Below are 18145 nucleotides of genomic sequence, written 5' to 3' on the forward strand. Positions count from 1 at the left end.
GCTGTAAAGCAACTATTTCAATTGCAAGTGACTCAGTCACACTGCTTCTTTACTGTGTTTTCTACAACAAACTCTTTTATTAATTTTTCTACTGTAGTCTCACACACATATTTTCACAAATTCCTGACACTGAATTTTCTGTGCTGTTTGTGTAGACCTGCTGAAATCCAAACAACATGCACTCGCCTTACATAAAAATACATTGCAGACACATAATACTATTCAGCTTGTGTTCAAGGTCACTTCTATTTCAGACAAATAGACTATCCTAATGTGGTTATTTATTTTTATTTGAATAATTGTGCAGGTAATTACCAAGGCAATAAGCTCATGTGGGCAGAAACTGATATATGAAATATTTATTCACTACTCATAGAGCAACCAAACCAAACCACTGCCATATAAATGATGTTGCAAGACAACACAGCATTGCTACTGAGATAGAGATTCGTTTTTAAAGGCAGATAATGACTTTATGTTTGTATGCCTTATCTTCTTTAGTTAACAAAGACTGAGTGTGTTTAGTTTGCTTTTGAACATCTGGGGCTGATCGATAAGCAACGTATACTCTATCTTTACTTTTCAAGGACTGATTCACTTACAACTCTATGTATTAGATCTAAAAAAGACTGTTGCCTGCAGAACTTCAAGCTAATATTGCAAGTGGCTATCATCCTCTGTAATTCTTAAAGTGATTTACATCCTGTCCAGCAAACTTAAAAAACGTCAGCTAGGTATTCTTGAGACTATGCTTGCAAAAAACTGTATAAAGCATTATTGTTCAGATGGGCTTTACACTAGATTCAATTTTTATTCTTGGGGTCTATCTGTTAATTTCTTTTAGAACTCCCCTCAAGATTACCCTTTGTTTCTTTCGAAGAGCTCACATTCATCATTTGACACAATTTTTCTGTTTTTTCTCCTCTCAAGAGGAGAAAGAGTTCTTCATGCCCTGTCTCCACGTGATTGCTTTGAAAGCTGCTAAGAGGGCTGCTTTTACAAGTTCTGAGGCTCTATCTGTCTGCAGTGATAACCTAAAGAGATAAAGAAGTCTTCCATGGTATAGTTTGTAGTTTTGGAATGCAGTTGATCAAAGATGAATATCTTTTTATCACTGAAAGGTCAAATATTTGTAGCCACTTACTTTAAAACACAGTGTGAAATATTACTAGAAATTGCAGAAAAATTAGTTGAGGCTTGGAGGGTATTAAAAATTCCTGGGCTCAAAACAAATGCTTTGAATGTTAGAAAAGGTGTTTGTAGCTTAAGTCTAAACACTAATGCACTCTGATTCCAAAGAAAAAGCAGAGATTAACACATTAACAATTTAGTACAAAACATACAGAGATGTTGTAATATATCTCAGACACAACCATCGTAACACCAAGAATTAGGTTAAATTTTAAAATAATTTAAACGAGTTAAGAATGATTTTGAAGTTAAAGTTTTCTAAATTTAACTTTTTAACTTTATCCTGCAGTAACATTTCTCAATAATTAAAGAGTATAACTGAGACCAAAAAAAGAACTAACATATTTCTGCCTTTCTTAACATACTCCTCTCCATGAGCTGTAGCTGATAAGCTAATTAATGAATTTGCTTCTGCATTTTAAATAAATATATCCTGTAGTAAAAGTACTTTACTTTTTGAAAAGTTTTGTTCTGGTTTTCTCCCACAGCACAATTACTGAGTACTGCCTCAAAAACAAAACTCCACTTGGTTTCAGCCATAAAACTCTAGCCAACATCTTGGTAACTGCATGTGTGACTAATGTCATTGAAGACACGATATGTATTATTTAAGGAAAAACTGGCGATATCTATAAATATACCTTTATAACATTCAACATCAAAGAATGAGCTATAGTCATAAGCAACTGCTTGAGCACCTCCAGCTTTCATGATATTTGATCTCCTCTCAGTGCAGCCTTTCCCTTAATATGGCATTTTTACATGGATAATATGCAGTTACAATTTCCTGCATTTACCATTGATCTTCGTTAAATTGTAAACAGATTTATGTAATACTCCATATCATAAAATTTAAATGTTATACTTAATCATAAAAAACCCTAAAAATCTATAAAAACCTGTAGTGATTTTAATAAAAAATTCAGTCCGTAAATATTTTTTCTTTTCTCTTTCATTCCAATAGTGCTCAACAGCTGATTTTTTGTCTGTTTTTATTTTCCTTGACAGCTGTCAACATTTCACTGGCTCAGAAATAATTAAAGAGCTGGTTATTTTCCTGAGATTTCCTATTTAGCAATTAACTGTCAGACACTTCCTTTTAGAGATCAAAGCCTTCAGCTTTATTGACAATGATCTTATCACATAGCCAGAGCTTCCTGTTAAAGTTTTCAGACCCATTTATACACTGCAATGTTAAACCATCTATTTCTTCCACAGAGGAAGAGAAAAACTGTAAACTTTCAGAGGAAAAAAAACAAACAAACCCAAACAAAAAACAAAACAAAACCCAAATCAAAACCCCACAAAACACAACAACATAAATTAAAATATTTTTATTTCATAGATATATAAAATTTCAATTTTCACGTCATTTAAAAATATTCATATCTAGATTTTCACATGTACAGACATAGGAGTTTTAAGGAAAATTTGAAGCTCAGGTTCACAAACGTAAGCATGTAGTATGTCTGCCCCTTTTTGTAAAGCTCTCTAATGCTTACCTCCACCAGTAACTCTCTTTTCTACTGAAAGAGAGGAAGAGGAATCCTCCATATTGCGGCATTTCCCCTGATTGAATTGATAAATATTCTAGAATTCCAGTGATAGTGCCAGGGACCTACTTAGTGAACAGGATTAGGTTTTCGAGTCTCCAGCTGTTGCGTACTGGAGAAGTATCTTACATTGCAGGAGTGTATTGTACCTTTTATAAGATCACTGTGAAGACTTTTTTGTTGCATTTGTTGTGTAAATTGAACAGGGTCAGAGTAGAGTAAGCAATAGAGCCAAAGACATTGTTCCCAGTAAACAGTAGAGACAAAAAAAACAAAGCAGTACCCATTTATATCTGAGAAAATCATCACAACTCTGAAAGTGCCATTTCCCAGCATTCAACTATGTGGTTCTGCTCCCACCACTAAAATAATTCCTCTGTTGTACCACTGCATTCATGTCTTGGTCTGATATCATCCATTCATCCATCTAAACTTTCACAATTTTTGGAAAAGATGTACTTTTGCCTCTCTTGGAAGATACAAAACTTCACACAGGTTCTTAGGCTGTAATCAAATCCTTCTGAGGACAATGAAAGGGGAATGTTTTGTCTTTGTGTGTGTAAATACTTGCTTTGTGTGCACATAAAGACATCACAAGCATGCATATACATTTATCTGACTTCATATTTGTTTGAATCCAACCATAAAATGTCATTCAGACTCAGGCAAGGATTTGTTGCAGTTCTTCTTAACTTTATCTGCTTTAATGTTTGATCAATGAGTTTGAGAGTATTCTAATTTTTCCAGTTATATTGTAAAACAGGATTATAATATACATAGTTTCTGCTGATATCAGCACAGAGATGACGATTTTTCAATCACCATGTATTTGTCATACAATTTTAAGACTTTTTGTGAATTTCCATGCAGTGATAACTACTTTGCTGCAGGAATGCAGGCTGCTTCTGAGACTGGCAGCAAATTTATCTATACTTAAGCAATTGCCCAGCTGCAAATAATAATTAGCTTGGGTCAGCATTTAATGACGGTTCAAAGCTTCAAGCATTGCTATAGAAGTAGTTTTTCAGAAGGACTTAGAACCAAATTTGTGTCCAGTATATTGTATTATCCAGAAAGTGCAGGCACTTATTTTAATGACTAATAAGAAGGGAACATTCTCAGTGTCTTATTTTGAATGGTGAGCTTTTCTGAACATCAGGACACTGCAGCCCTAAGTGTGAATGGACTGTGCATATAGGTTACGCCTACCAGTTGTCCAAAGAGACTGGTAAAGGCAGAGAGATTTTTTTCCATGCTTCCAGGAGGATGCCCGTACTCGTGGGCTGTAGAAAGCTACTTACCTTGTTTATGATCTAAAGTGTCTTTCAATCTACTGTGTAGTGATGCAAATGGAGAGGTAGAGGGTGACTGTATCTTACCCAGGCTTACAGATTAGTAGTATGGAGTGCCAAAGTAAATGGAAGCTGTGGTTTTTAACCCCACTGCTTTGAACAGGCTGAGAACATTGTAATATAAAATATCAAATCAGATGACGGTCAAAGTAATTTAAGTAGAAAGCCTTTGTACCGTACTGTGAAGTTATACTGTTTTAATGGTTCGTTTGGTAGGGTAATAAACCTTAGTCATTCAGGTGCTTCCATTAACACTGGCAGCGTGGGGCTGATATGTAAAGCTGCTCAGTTCCACAGAAGGTTCTTGTAACTGGCAGTGATACAAGATTATCTGATGAGCTGTTTTAAAATAGCACAAAGCAGCTTACAAACACAAATATAGTAAATACTGGCTGGATGCCTATCCTTTTACTAAGTCAAACAGCTAGAAAGAATGTTCACAAGAAATAATCTTTTTCATTTTTTAAATGTGAAGCTCTATAAGAATCTGGAAGAAGATACTGATATATCAAATTCTCACTGAATTGTTGAGAGATATTTTTGTTTTAAGGCAAGAATTTTATAATAAGTATGAAATCAGATTAAAGTGTACCTGGCTCACCAGAGATAAGAAGTGTGATTTGACTTGAAAAATGGCAGGACACCTAACAACGTTATTTAAAGGGTGCTTGCTTTCTGCCTCCTCCTTTGATTCATGTCAGAGAAAGTTAGTCACTTTATTCTGTGGTCAGCAGAATGGCTGGGCTTGTGCAGAGAAAAACTGTATCGTGTTTGAGATTGTTGGTAATTATTTATGTGCTTTGTACAATGCAGAAACTCTTTTAAGTAGAAGCTGTAGTCTAAGTAATATATGAGTCCGCAGGTGAACATAATGACAGATGGAAGAAAGTACCAGGTTATTTACTACCCAGTATATACCATATTAAACTGTTACAAATAATAGTTAAAGCTAACCCGTTTACGTCAAGTGTTTAAATATATGTATATTTTAAGGAAAATTTGGAAGGAGAATTTATTGCTCTGATTTGGTAGACCATAAAGTGAACTTCTGTGAAAGGAAAACATCCTTCTCAGAAAAAGGATTGTGTAAAAGGTGATGGTAGGCAATCCACTGTGGCGCTGGTGGTAGAAGAGTAGAAGCAAGTGTCAGTTTCCTAGGCTACAAGAGATTACAATTAGAGTGATAGTAGATTGGGCAAGTCCACAGGCAAGAGAAGACAAGAACCCATCTCTTCTTTTTCCAAGAGTAGTCATTGCCTCTCTTCCAGACAGCTATTTATACTCCATATAAGAGCTCCTTCTCAAAAGAGTCTTTATCCCTCTCACTTACTGAAGTGGATTGTCTTGGATGGGATTGTGATGACAGTAACCCTATTCTTAGTAAACAAAATCTCCTGAATTACATAATAAGAACAGGAGGACTGCTATGCCTCAGAATGAAAGACTGCACTATCAGGATGGTTTTATTATGCAGCTTTGCCAACTTTCACTCTGTGTAGAAAACCTCAACGCATGCATTGATTTTTCAGGGTCCTAGATTTTTTAAAACTTATATGTGCAATCTGAGGTTTTGCTTGTTTGTTTCTTAGTAAAAAGAACTGAATGGGTGGCAAAAAGATGCGCAACTTATCGTACAAAAAGGTGGATGAGCACAAGTCACGAGTACTATTTTTGATTCTTAACATTTTCTGGAGAAAAAAAAATGATGGAAAAAATGTGTTATATGTATTGTTACTGTAAATATTGATAACATTGTCATTGCTTTTAGGCTGTGAGAAGACAAAAGAGTCTTGAACAGAGCATTCAGTCTGCCCAGGAGACCGACAAAACCCTCCGCTTAATCCAAGAGTCTCTCACCGTTATTGACAAACAGCTAACAGCCTACACTGCAGACAGAGTTGATGCAGCACAAGTCCCTCAGGAAGCACAGGTAGGTTAATTCAGGTTGAACTGATGTGCTTACTGGTTTTCTCAATCAACCAAAGAGTGTTTGGTTGTCCCTCAGCCTCATATTAATAATGGGGATTTGGAACATGATCAGTATGAAAGTGCAAGTAAATTTTAGGTAGGATTACTTTGAGAAGTTCAAGCTAATCTTCTAATAAAGTAATATTTTCTTTCTGATTTGTATTATATACCTGTCCAGAAGATGTAAAGAACTATAAATGTCATGGAAGACCATGCAGTAGTTTAAAATGACAAAGATAAACAATGTGACCCTTTAAAATCCAGTTCTCATCCTAGAAAGAAGAAATTCGTCATCTTCACTACACTTAGATGGCTCTTTTACAAAGTTGGTTTCGTGACCTAGGAATTGTTACTAAATTATTGGAATATAGACAACATTTTTAATTATTTCATGATGTGCACATAAATGTACTTATATTTCAATTTTTACAGCTCCTGTAAGTTTAATGGAAACAGCTTTTCCCATTATTTAGAAATGGTTTATTGAGCCTTTGAAATAAAAATGTACATCTAACTCTCATTTTTACTTTTTCATTCTTTCTTCTATAACATCTGCTTTACCTCAGCATTAAGATTGTAAATAAAATTGTACTAAAAATCAAGTAAAACCAAACATCTCTGGTATGAAATTATTAATAGTTTACAATCTTATGTACAGCAACTTTTCTGTAAATTCCACATCAGTTTAGGAAGTCAGATTACAAAAGTAAACAAACAAACAGACCAACAAAAAAAGACTACAGGGAATTTGAAAATGAATGCTTTATAATGATTTTAGAAAGGACATTCAATTGTGTTTATTATGGCATGCCTGTAGAGTTTTAAATCATTCTAAAAATGAGTGCCTTGTACAGAGTAGCTTAGACGATCTTAAATATATTCAGAGCTGAATATATTTAACCTTGAAAATCATGTTTTCTCTCCTTTAAAAATAAAGGTTTCTGTGTCTTTTGAATTAAAATATAGATAGATGTACCTTTCAGTTGCTTTTCTAGTGTATGTGTGTTTGTAGGTATATGCAGATATTTTTATGTGTGTGTACATGAATTAAGAAGTTATATTTAGAAAATAGGATCATATTTGTGTTGTCTTTTTTTGAAACTCATTCTAGTTTATTTGTTTCTAACTTACATCAGTATAAGAGGTTTCAGTTGAATTATTGTTTCAGTTTGATTCCGAAGCTGTTAGCTATCAGTTGACTCTTCTGAATTATTTTTTCCTTCCTTGAAATATGAATAATGTAAACAATTTTTTTTATTAAATAAGATAAAAATCAGCATTTGTTAAAGATGTAACAGCTGAATTTCTCGTCTTGTAATTATATGACTCCAATACACAAGAAAAAATTGATTGGAAAATGTGGGTTTTTTCTAGTTTATTTGAACCTTCACATGGTAGCAATTTTCAGTGGTGCTTCCTGTATCCCATGGACGCATCTGGTTTATGTGCGTCCTCAGAAATGATATTGGCAATGATTGCAGACTGTGTAGAAGGAAGTAATTCAGAACTTCAACAACTGAAGCAACACAAAACTCAACCAACCTTAATTAGCACACTTTCATGGGAAAATTTCAGCACAGTGCTTTTGCAAAACTTGTTTTTGTTATTGAGATTTTATTGGCTGATGTCAAATTCACTTTATTATACTATATCCACTGTGGGAAAATCCGCATATAGGCTGCAGAGTTTTTCCTTTTCATGTTTTTATTTTAAGATGCCAGTGGGACATAATGAAAAAAACTTAATTAACAACTGAACAGATTTAATGCAAATATTGAAGTTCTCTGAAGTTCAGTTGTGAAGTTCTTCAAAATCCTTAGAGGGAAAGTGAATAAACAATCAATTTTAGGAGAGTAAATATACTGAGTCATTCCTTTAGTGAATGGCCATGCCAGTCCGTGGCAAAATAGGCACAAAACAAGCTCCTGTGGAGCTTCTGCTGGCACAGCTGTTTTGTAGAGCTGAAAACAGTTCATTCATGTAAGATACCCTACAATAGTGTCTGCACAGCTGGAAGGGAAGTCTTTCAGTCATGATGTTGGTTTCTGGGCAGGGGTCAGTTTATTCATTGTGAGGAATTTAGCAAACTGTTCGGCAGTATGTATTGCATTTCTAAAAGAACATATGGGAGAATTTACAATGAGTAAGCTGCTGAGAGTTTGGGAGCTCTGAGTGTTTGCTTCAAAAATTCAAATCCATTTAGAGCATTGATAAGAGGAATAATCTTTGGTTCAGCTGATCAGAAATGAATCTGATTAAACAAAATTATATTTAGATCCTCTTTTTAAGTGAAATGAACAGTTTAGTTTATTCAGAAAATGACAGAAAGAAAGAGGAGTTAAGTATGTGCTGTTCAACTTCTCCTTTGGATCATTTTTTGAATGTAACTTCTGTGTGCTTCTTACTCCACCATGTGGCACTGAGAATTTAATGCTAAGAGAGCCACTGCCACCCAACTCATTTTGAGTATTCTTAAAAATGCTATATTCAGGCAAAACAATCTAACAGCAACCACACAGAAAAATCAGTTCAGAATGCTCAATGTGTAATGATGAAAAGAGCTGGAATGAGGTAAAGTCTAAAACAGTATTTCAGAAGGAAAGATTATTTGTTTGCATGCTTGATCTCATGATCCCACTGAAGTCTCTTTAATTTCTCTAAATTTACTTGAAAAAAACAGGGAGTGAAGTCATCGTCACAGGAATTTGCTGATTCCTGACTTTTTTCAAGTACTCTTTAACTGACAGAAAGAAAAAAAATCTGTACTGAAAATAAAATATTTATAAAATTATTTTATTGTTATAAAATAATTTAATGTTACGTTAATATAAATAACAATCAATTAAATAAAGTATTTAAATATATTCATTTAAATAATAATTTTATATAATAAAATAGCTGATAACCATTATTCAGAAGTGTAAGCTTACGTTTTGTAAAGTATTAAGTTTGAATATCTATGCACTCTACATATCTCCATAGCATCCGAACAATGCATTAACTGTGTTTTAAACTGCACAAACTGCAGTCATGTCCAACTTATTTGCTCTTCTTATTTGGATTCTTCACTTAATATTTCTTTAAGTGCAGTGTCCAAAACTAAGTATGCTGTTCCTGTTAAGACTTACTTGTATGTCATTACTGCTATAACATCATCTTATATATGTATTATTTGCTTTTCTTCTTTTTCTTTTTTTTTTTTTCAAAGATGTGGCATCATTGACATATATTCCTTTTGTGCTTAGATTTTTCTAATCTTCTGGTACTTTGTTTATCCTTTCAGAGTTTTTAAAGGTAACCAGTAACAGTTCTGAAATTGTTTCAGATATGTTTTTTATGTCTACTAGAATCATGACCTTTCCATTCATAAAGATTTAACTTACCAGAATGCCCTCTAAATGTTTTGTTTCCTCCATACAGTAGGCGGAGATCTGACTCCTTAAGACATTGATAGTAATCATGAAAGTAAGCAAAAATGAGGTTAAACTGAGCACCATTCCTGAGAGCAGTTAGGCTAGCTAATTAGTATTTGGAGAAATACAAATCAGAAAACCTGATACACGAAGAAGAGCTGGCAAGCTGTTCTCTGCAATACAAGAGCACCAAATCTGCAAATTTGTGCACTAACTAAACAGTATTCAATTGCCCAATACTATTGCCTGATGTATGTGGTTGGAGGATGTGGAATATGGAGATATGAACAAGGATATAGTAACGGACAGTACAACTGCTTAGGGTTTTTTTTTTGTATGGCATGTTCTGCATAGCATGTTCTGCTTAAAAATGACTATGAGAAGGGAGCAGCATATTTATTTTCTGCTGTCCTCCAAACTAGGGGGAAAATCTTCTATCTGAGAGCAAACAGATATGCTGAACTGGGAGCAGCTTCTGGAGGCCCAGTGGGACAGTAAAGGACATTACCCCTGGGCTGGGACATGCAGCCTCCCATTGCAGTGCCACAGTCAGCCCTCAGGGGTTACCTACAGCTACCTACCATAGATTCCGCCTATAGCTCAGGATGCTGCTGAAATTTGATAGGCAGGAAAGAAATCTTGTGAGGAAAGGACCAACCCTGCAAGGTCAGAGAGAGGCATGAAAAGGTCTGTTTATTGTGTATAACCCAAGAGATCCAAGCGTCCTCTCTTTAAGGAACTCTCTATCTTTAGTGTATCACCCAGTGTTTCCATCAGTCTACTTCAGAATGGAAAGCCTTTTGATGTCTTTTGTTAAACTTCCCGTGGAGAAAATAGGACATGTTTTTTCTTGAGGATTTGGCCAGTTTTTTTATCACGGAATGAAAATAACCTTTTTTGTACAAGAACAGCTTTTATAAATCAAGTTTTAAATTAATAACCAGGAATTTAGTGAGTCGTTTTTCTGCAATGGACTTTAAAGAGAAAGAGGAATCAGACAGAAAAAAGGAAGAACTGTGGTTAATTCTAGTAACTTTATTTTAACCTAATCCCTTTGCTGCCACAGTGTTTAATAAACTATAATTTATAATTTATTATTTATAATTTATGTTTAGTGTATTTTTGTGGAAGTTTATAAATCGAATTAAGACTCGTAAATTGGCCGCTGTCATTACAGTGCATGCCCATAGGAAATATTTCACCTATTTATTACTCTTTCTAAATTCAAGTGATGTTAGTGTTCTCTGTCCCATCTTGGAACATGTTAATATTGTGTTTCTCTTGTATCTTTCTTCTGGATTTATCCAGCTTTTGAGAACTTATCAATTTGCTGATCTTGGTGTAGTTAATATTGACTGCAAAGTAATTCCTCATTAAGTCATGAATTTCTGGCAACTACTACAACACAATACAATGGGGTCTGGCAACATGAAATTAAGATGTATTGAACGATAATACGCACTATAATGTACATCTCCTGTGACCTTGCCCCATTCCTGAAGTAACAGAATCAACAGAGTCTTCTTCCTTCTTAAGGAGCAGACAAATAGATGAGAAGTTTCTCCCAGTTCTGGGTGGACAATGGTATCCCTGACCGAGCATGAGAAAGCAATTTCGTCAGTATGTTTTCCAGAATGACTTTCAAACTTTTTTCAACTTGGTGATACTACATGAACTGTAACCATCAGCTGGTTTCATAGTGTAGTCCTTTCAATTTTACTCATACTAAAATCTGTGTTTGCATATTAAATGTGCACTTCATCTAACCTTGTCTTTTCAGCCATTATTCCGCAATATTATTTCTATGTATATTGCAGTTTTGTCATTATAAATAACTCACTTTCTTTTAATTAAGTACACAAGGTTGGGGGGTTTGTTGTTTTTTTTTTTTTCCTTCTCCACCCCCACCCCCCCTCCCAAAAAAAAAATAATACTCTCCTTTGTTATGATTTTGCTGAATATTGCTGAGTGGCATTTCTTTATGGTTTTTTTTGTAAATATGATAACTGATTTTCTAATTATAGTAACAGATATTGATGAGAAGTGACATAGAATCAAGTCTTCTAGTTCAATTTTTTCTTGTAAATAATGTTATAGAGTTTGTTCATATGCCTTCATAACTTTTTTTCTAAATGCTGTTCTCAAAGCATGAGATTGCAATTAGGTTTGTGACAATTTTCAAATGAGATAAATAGTCATGTTAGTTCTTTTGGCTTTCCTTTCTGTGATTTAAAATTGGAAAGGTTTTTCCGAGAACTGACTATACTGCCAATTCTCTACTTTTTGCTTTCAATATAGCAAGACTCTCTGTATTTCACTGTTCATCTTTTTAAAATTAAGACTAGTAATTGAGAGAAATGATGTATTGCATGCCCTTGGGACTGAAATCTTTTTGTTCTAGAACTGGTCCTCATGAGAAGAGGCACAATCAGTGTTTTTGGTCTGGCAAATATTGTTAGGTTTAGTATATGTTTATATTTTAGAGTTCGTATACACACATACACATACACATATATAAAAATAAAATTCGTGCAAATTAATACACTTCCTGAAAAAATGCCAGTGATGGAAGATGAGAATCCTCAACCTGTAGGACACAATAATTTATGCATAGTAGTATGTAGTAGTTACATACACTACATTGTATTGTGATGTTCTAAAAATGGAACAAAGGCAGTTTTTAATCCTTATTAAAACAAAAAAAGACAGGAACCACTAAGAAAAGCAAAGGTGGGAATAACAGAAAAGGAAAAAGAAAATCAGTGTTTTCTTGTGGATGTTTAGAAGAAGTCGATGTAATAAATTCATAGGTCAAAATAGACAAAGTCAAAATGGTCATGTCAAAATTGAATGAAAAGGGGCATCATAGGCAGGTGTTATAAATTCTCTTATATCAATTCAGGACTAGTTTAATCTTTCTGCCTGGGAGCAGCAGTGGCAAATACAAAAAGTATTTTCTTGCTGTAATCCTTACTAACTTTTCTTTTAAGCTGTCCTCTAATGTGTTTGTTCTCTCTAATTCTACTTTGATATCAGAGTAGGTAAAGCTTCATCTGTCTCTTGCAGAGCAATTTAAAAAAGTATAATAATAATAATCTCTATGCAATGTCTTATAATATCTAATTGCTTAAACTCTACTCTGTACTGTACTCTGTACTGTGCTGTTCTGACCTATTCAGATAAGAACTATTCAATTATATGCTTTCCAGAGTGACTCTGAGGTTGAACAAAGTAAACTGGAAAATACAAACAAAAATTGGTTAATTGATGAGGTGGAGAAGCAAACAGTTGAAATATGGGATATGATATAGTATATTTTTCTAGCATTCAGACTTGCTTCTTCTTTGTGTATGCAGCTCTGACTTCCAAGACATCAAGAAATGATTTGGCTTCAGGAGCAAACTAATCTTGAGTCACCACCAACAATTTGGTCCTGCAGAAGATAATCCTGTTACAATTGTAATACACTTCAAGGGGGAAATTTTAAACTTGGACAAGCAGAAAATAAATACTACCAAAAAAACTATTAAATAAACCCTCTTTCCTTGATTACATTGTCCTTCTAATTGACTGCCTTTATTTTTCCAAAACTAAAATACCATATTTAGAAAAATTCTATTACTTGCTGCAAATACTGCTGGCCATTCAGTACATAGCCTTGACCAAGAGAACTCAAAATAAAAGAAATACAAAATGTACAATTATGTACAATTTTAAATTAAAACTTTCATCTAAATGGACAGCTTTCTGTGAGTCATTTTGCTTTTACAAGTGCTTTGCTTCAGAGAAATATTTTATTTCTCTAAATAGTGATAGGTAGTTTAGACTCATTTTTGCAATTAAGTTTAGTAATGACTTGATGGTTTTCAGTAATTTACTAATTCTGTTTCTCTTCAAATTTACTTTAATACCTTTTCAATATAACTTGTTAAAAACTTCTTTCAACATAGTGTGGCAATATATAAGACAATATAATGTTATACAAGACATTATAACCATGTAATACCCTATAATGTAGACACATACAGTGTACTTCATACTTAATAAGCTATGAAAATGTCATTTAAAATATCTATATACTCATTTTTACTTTTAATCAAACTTTAAAGGATCAAATTGTATGTTAAAACCCCCTTTTCTTCTTTTGCATAATTCTTTGTAGTCTTTTGAACTACATAGTTTTCATATTTTACAAGTGACTGTAGTGTAAGATAAACGCATGTGCATGTATTTAAACTGTCTCTAGAGTATATGAGAAATGCTTGTATACCCTAGAAAAAAGCAGATTATACCTAAAATCACTTTTTCATGCAGGGTTAATGGCCTTAAATACCTTTCCTGGTGGGAACATACCTTGTCTTATTTCATAGGGTAATTGTTCTCAGTAGTACTTGCCTAGCAATTCTGCTAATAAAAATATCTCATTATCTAACAATTTAAACAAAAATATGTGAATCACGCTAAATTATGTTATATCAATATACTTTATGGGAATTCTTTTCCATTACATTGCACTAGCCAACATTGCTTGAATTAATTGTTTCTGTAAGGTTGATTTATGGTGAACCAACATGGCTGATATTTTTCTTATGATGATTTGATTGCACACTGGTTTTGCAGAAGGAGATAAACAGAAATGTGTGATAGAAAATGGATTAAGTTAGCGTATTAATGAAATACATGCAGTTAGGCATTCAGCATATCTACAGATACTGAACATAGATTCATCAGGAATATGCTACAAATTGTATACTGTTTTAGATGTAACAGAACTCTGCAAGATGGTGATGATGTTATATATGCAGGATACTTTGATCAGTTTTCTTTCAACTTGCCTGATAATACTGTGAAAAATAATAAGAAATAACAATAGCGAAGCAAATCGCTTTTCTATTTGTATTTTTATTTTCTATGATTAATTTTTAATTTTCTTCCCAGTGACAGTAGTTGTTTTCCTTTAGAAGAAAGAAATCTATATTTTGTTGCCTACAATTTAATCACAATTTCCTTAGCAAGATTATGTCAATAGTATCTCAATGTCAAAGTTATATATATTTAAGCAGGAGTTTTTCTTATGATCAAGAGAAACTAAACTTAATAATTTATAGGGTGGTGAACAAGTAATTCGTGGAATAATTTTCTCTAATGATCCAATATGTAGTGTAGTACTTCTGTTTAATATCTTTCAAAATCAACTGTTCCAAATAATATTAACAACATAAACGTTTTCTTCAAACTCTGATGATTACTGTCTTTGTTTTTCAATAGAAAATACAATCTGAATTAACAAGCCATGAGATTAGTTTGGAAGAAATGAAGAAACGAAACCGGGGTAAAGATGCTGCCAAAAGAGTGCTTTCCCAAATTGATGTGGCACAGGTATGCAAAGTTTATTTCTTCCATCTTTCCTTCACTCATGCGAATGAACAGCATAATACTATTACTACAGTATGAAGTGTTCTAAGGTGTCTCTGTTCTGTTTTAGCTCCTCCTTTCTAGCCAGGAAATGGGAGTGGATAAAGCGTACCATTCGTGTCTTCTTACTGCTCATTTTTCTTTTCCTTCTTATCTAGATGGTGACAGTTAGAATGTGCTGCAGTTACAACAAATAAAACTACAGTGAGGCTTTTTGATACACTTTTTGAGGTATTTGGAAATACTTACAGTTAAAAGTATTTTGATTTGGAAATAAAAAGATATTTGAGATACGATGATCAAAAGTGTGCACATTGTTCAAGCACAGTATAGTTTTATGCAGTAACTTTTGTACTATGACAAATATTTTCTTTTCTATTCATCATGTTCCAAATCATTCCAAATACCCATTTTGCATGTTTGGCTGCTTTTAAATATCTAGTTGATATTTTTTAAAATTTGTCAGAGATAAACATAAGTATATAATATAACTGTTATAGTTACCTATTATAACTTAAATGAGAGTGCTAATAGATAATTTAGATTCCACTTGTATATCAAGCTTAGTGTTTCTTTTGTGATGTGCATTACTTAATTTTTGGATTAATTAAACATAATTTGCTTGGGTTCTTTTCCTACAGATCCTCGGTACTGTGCAATCCTTCAGTGACTCTTCACAGATGGCTTTAATTTTCTCTACTATTAATACTGTCATTCTCTCTCTTTTCTAGACAATTTTTAATATATTGACCAACACAAATTGTAACAGTTATTGATATGGCATTGCAAGCTTCCCACAGGACTTGATCTTTATGATGTTGAAGTGTCACAAGAAGCTGAAAACTAATTAAGTATGAATTTAGCGTATGCAAACACACAGAAGAAAAATAAGACTACTTTTTCCTATCCTTTTTTTTCCCTGATTTATTCAATTGTTCACTTATTTATCTAAGGAAAGACTTCCTTTCTTACCTCATTGAATCTCAATTTCATTAAGAATATTTAATGAAGAAAGTTGTTGGAATGAGCTGCTGCAAATCTACGCAGTTTCCTATGTTACCCAGAATCATCTTATGTTCATGATTCTTACCTCCTTCACAGAAATATGATAGATGTGGGAAGTGTTTTTACTAGTGCCTATGTATAGACTATTTCTATTCCTTATTATAGATTTCCTCAAGTTTATGTAGTACAGACAACACTGTATTGGTATAAAGTGTCCAGGATTTGAAGGTAAAAAAATCAAAAGTGTGTTTGCAGGTACTGAGTTCCTATTTAATTACTTATCCATTTCTTAGTGACATTCTTTCTTTAATTTCAAACTGTAGAATAACTTATTCTACTAGAACTTTGCTCTGTACTTCTAAAGAGAAATTAGTTCTTATTCAAGTAGATAATTAAAATGCCCTTTCTTTGCTTTATTTTTAATTATTTTGCCTCCCCCTGAGGTAGGGATCATGTGAGCAAGCAATATAATTAAAGCACAAAGATAACAAATTGTGAAAATTATGAAATTAGAAGCCATGCTTGTCATAGATTTTTCTGCCTTCAAATTACTTTCTTTTTACTCTAGGTTATACTTTTTTAAATTTAAATAGAAATCAATTTTATACTCTAAATCTTGGGTTTTGAACTAGAACTACTTACTGCTCAGCCACTATATTAGGATTTCTTTGAGGGACTATTTTTTCCTCCTGTGAAGACCAAGATTTTCTGCTGCTGGTGTTTTCCTCAAAACATTTAAATTCTTTAAATAAGAAACAGCTGATTGATACTAGATTCTAAGTATTTTGAAACAGGTCTAAGACTTGTCTTCAATGTTGATGTGATTTCACACTTACTACTCACCTATGTTTACTTCTCAGAAAAAGCTGCAGGATGTCTCCATGAAGTTTCGCTTATTTCAGAAACCAGCCAACTTTGAACAGCGCCTTCAAGAATGTAAAAGAATTTTAGATGAAGTGAAGTTGCAGGTGCCCAAGTTGGAGATGAAGAGTGTTGAGCAGGAAGTAGTACAATCACAGTTGGATCATTGCATGGTGAATATTCAAAGATACTGTCTTTCTGTTTCCTGCCTGATCTGTCTTTCAAATTTAAAGTATTTTCAATGTTGGTGTCAATATTTCTTTGGGAAATATTAGAAAATATTCTGAGAAAGATTTAAGAGCAAAGTTACACCATGAAAGTTATAGGAACTTTTTTAAAGTTTGATTTTTTCAAGGAGACTAGAATAAAGAGAAGGGGTTAATCCTCCTCATCCTACTTCTCTTACTTGCAAATGAGGTTAGAAGGACATTGTACACTTAAAATTATATTCAATTTCAAAGTTTCCCGTGATATAATAACATGGTGAAATAGTTCTAACAGTGTTACAGTGACCTTTTTCTTTCCATATCTTGTTATTTTCTTCTGCCATGGCAAAGACCTCTCACAAGCATGAGACACTGATTAAATGTCTGAAAAAAATTGAAAACGTGTATTTCTGTGAAGAAAGCTAAATATTATAGAATATTGTCCTGAATTCAGAGTGAAAAATAAAGTATCAGTTACTCATGAAATTGAAAAGAAAAAAAAATATGAAACCATTCTCCTTTCAGTGAACTTTCAAAGAATGGTCTTGAACTTTCACTATGTGAGAAGGCCAGTCCGGATCCCTTTCTGATTCCCTCTTTCTGTCTTTCATATGACTTTATCTCACTGGATGGGCTCTATTTTCCACAATATGCTACTATCATGGAACTCAATGATGCAACCAGAAGAGATTTTGCAATGCACAAATCTATTCTAGCCAGGAAACACAAAACATAAAGGAAAAACATTGACTACAACTTTCATGAGATAGCATACTGCAACTCTTCTTACAAGAGCAAAAGATCTGAATATCCTGTACCCCTTTACTGTTGAAGGAGAATAAAGATAAAAATGAACACTAGGTTCTTGATGATAAAAAAAAAAAGAGATTTTAACAGCAGAAATCAGGACAATCAGATCCTTGTCTTCAGTTGTGTTGTTTTTCTGGAGTGATGGCGTGCCTGAAGATGTTGTTTTCACCTCCACTTCTTTCAGATCTAAATTTAAGAATTTAAATTAAAAAATAAGTGTGGAACAAGTCAATACTCTTTCTTTACATCTCGTGAGGTTTTTTTTTAAATGCAATTACTCTTAAATTTATATTCTTACAGGAATGAGATGGTAATTAGAAGCTCTGTACTGAATTAAAGTATTTTCACTTTGCAGCTAGCTTTTGCAGCTG

General features: G+C 33.4%; 1 protein-coding gene across 2 annotated transcripts in view; it reads left to right on the plus strand.

Moving 5' to 3' along the window:
• Nucleotides 1-18145, plus strand: part of DMD (dystrophin) — a 1192425-nt gene that overhangs the window by 484244 nt on the left and 690036 nt on the right. For both annotated transcript variants that reach the window (XM_086608718.1, XM_086608727.1), the window contains 3 exons: nt 5865-6026; nt 14746-14856; nt 16758-16931. In XM_086608718.1, coding sequence (XP_086464844.1) covers nt 5865-6026; nt 14746-14856; nt 16758-16931 — 447 coding nt within the window. The remainder of the gene's footprint in view (nt 1-5864; nt 6027-14745; nt 14857-16757; nt 16932-18145) is intronic.

The sequence above is a fragment of the Tauraco erythrolophus genome, chromosome 1 (assembly GCF_009769465.1).
Source record: "Tauraco erythrolophus isolate bTauEry1 chromosome 1, bTauEry1.pri, whole genome shotgun sequence".
Lineage (NCBI taxonomy): Eukaryota > Metazoa > Chordata > Aves > Musophagiformes > Musophagidae > Tauraco > Tauraco erythrolophus.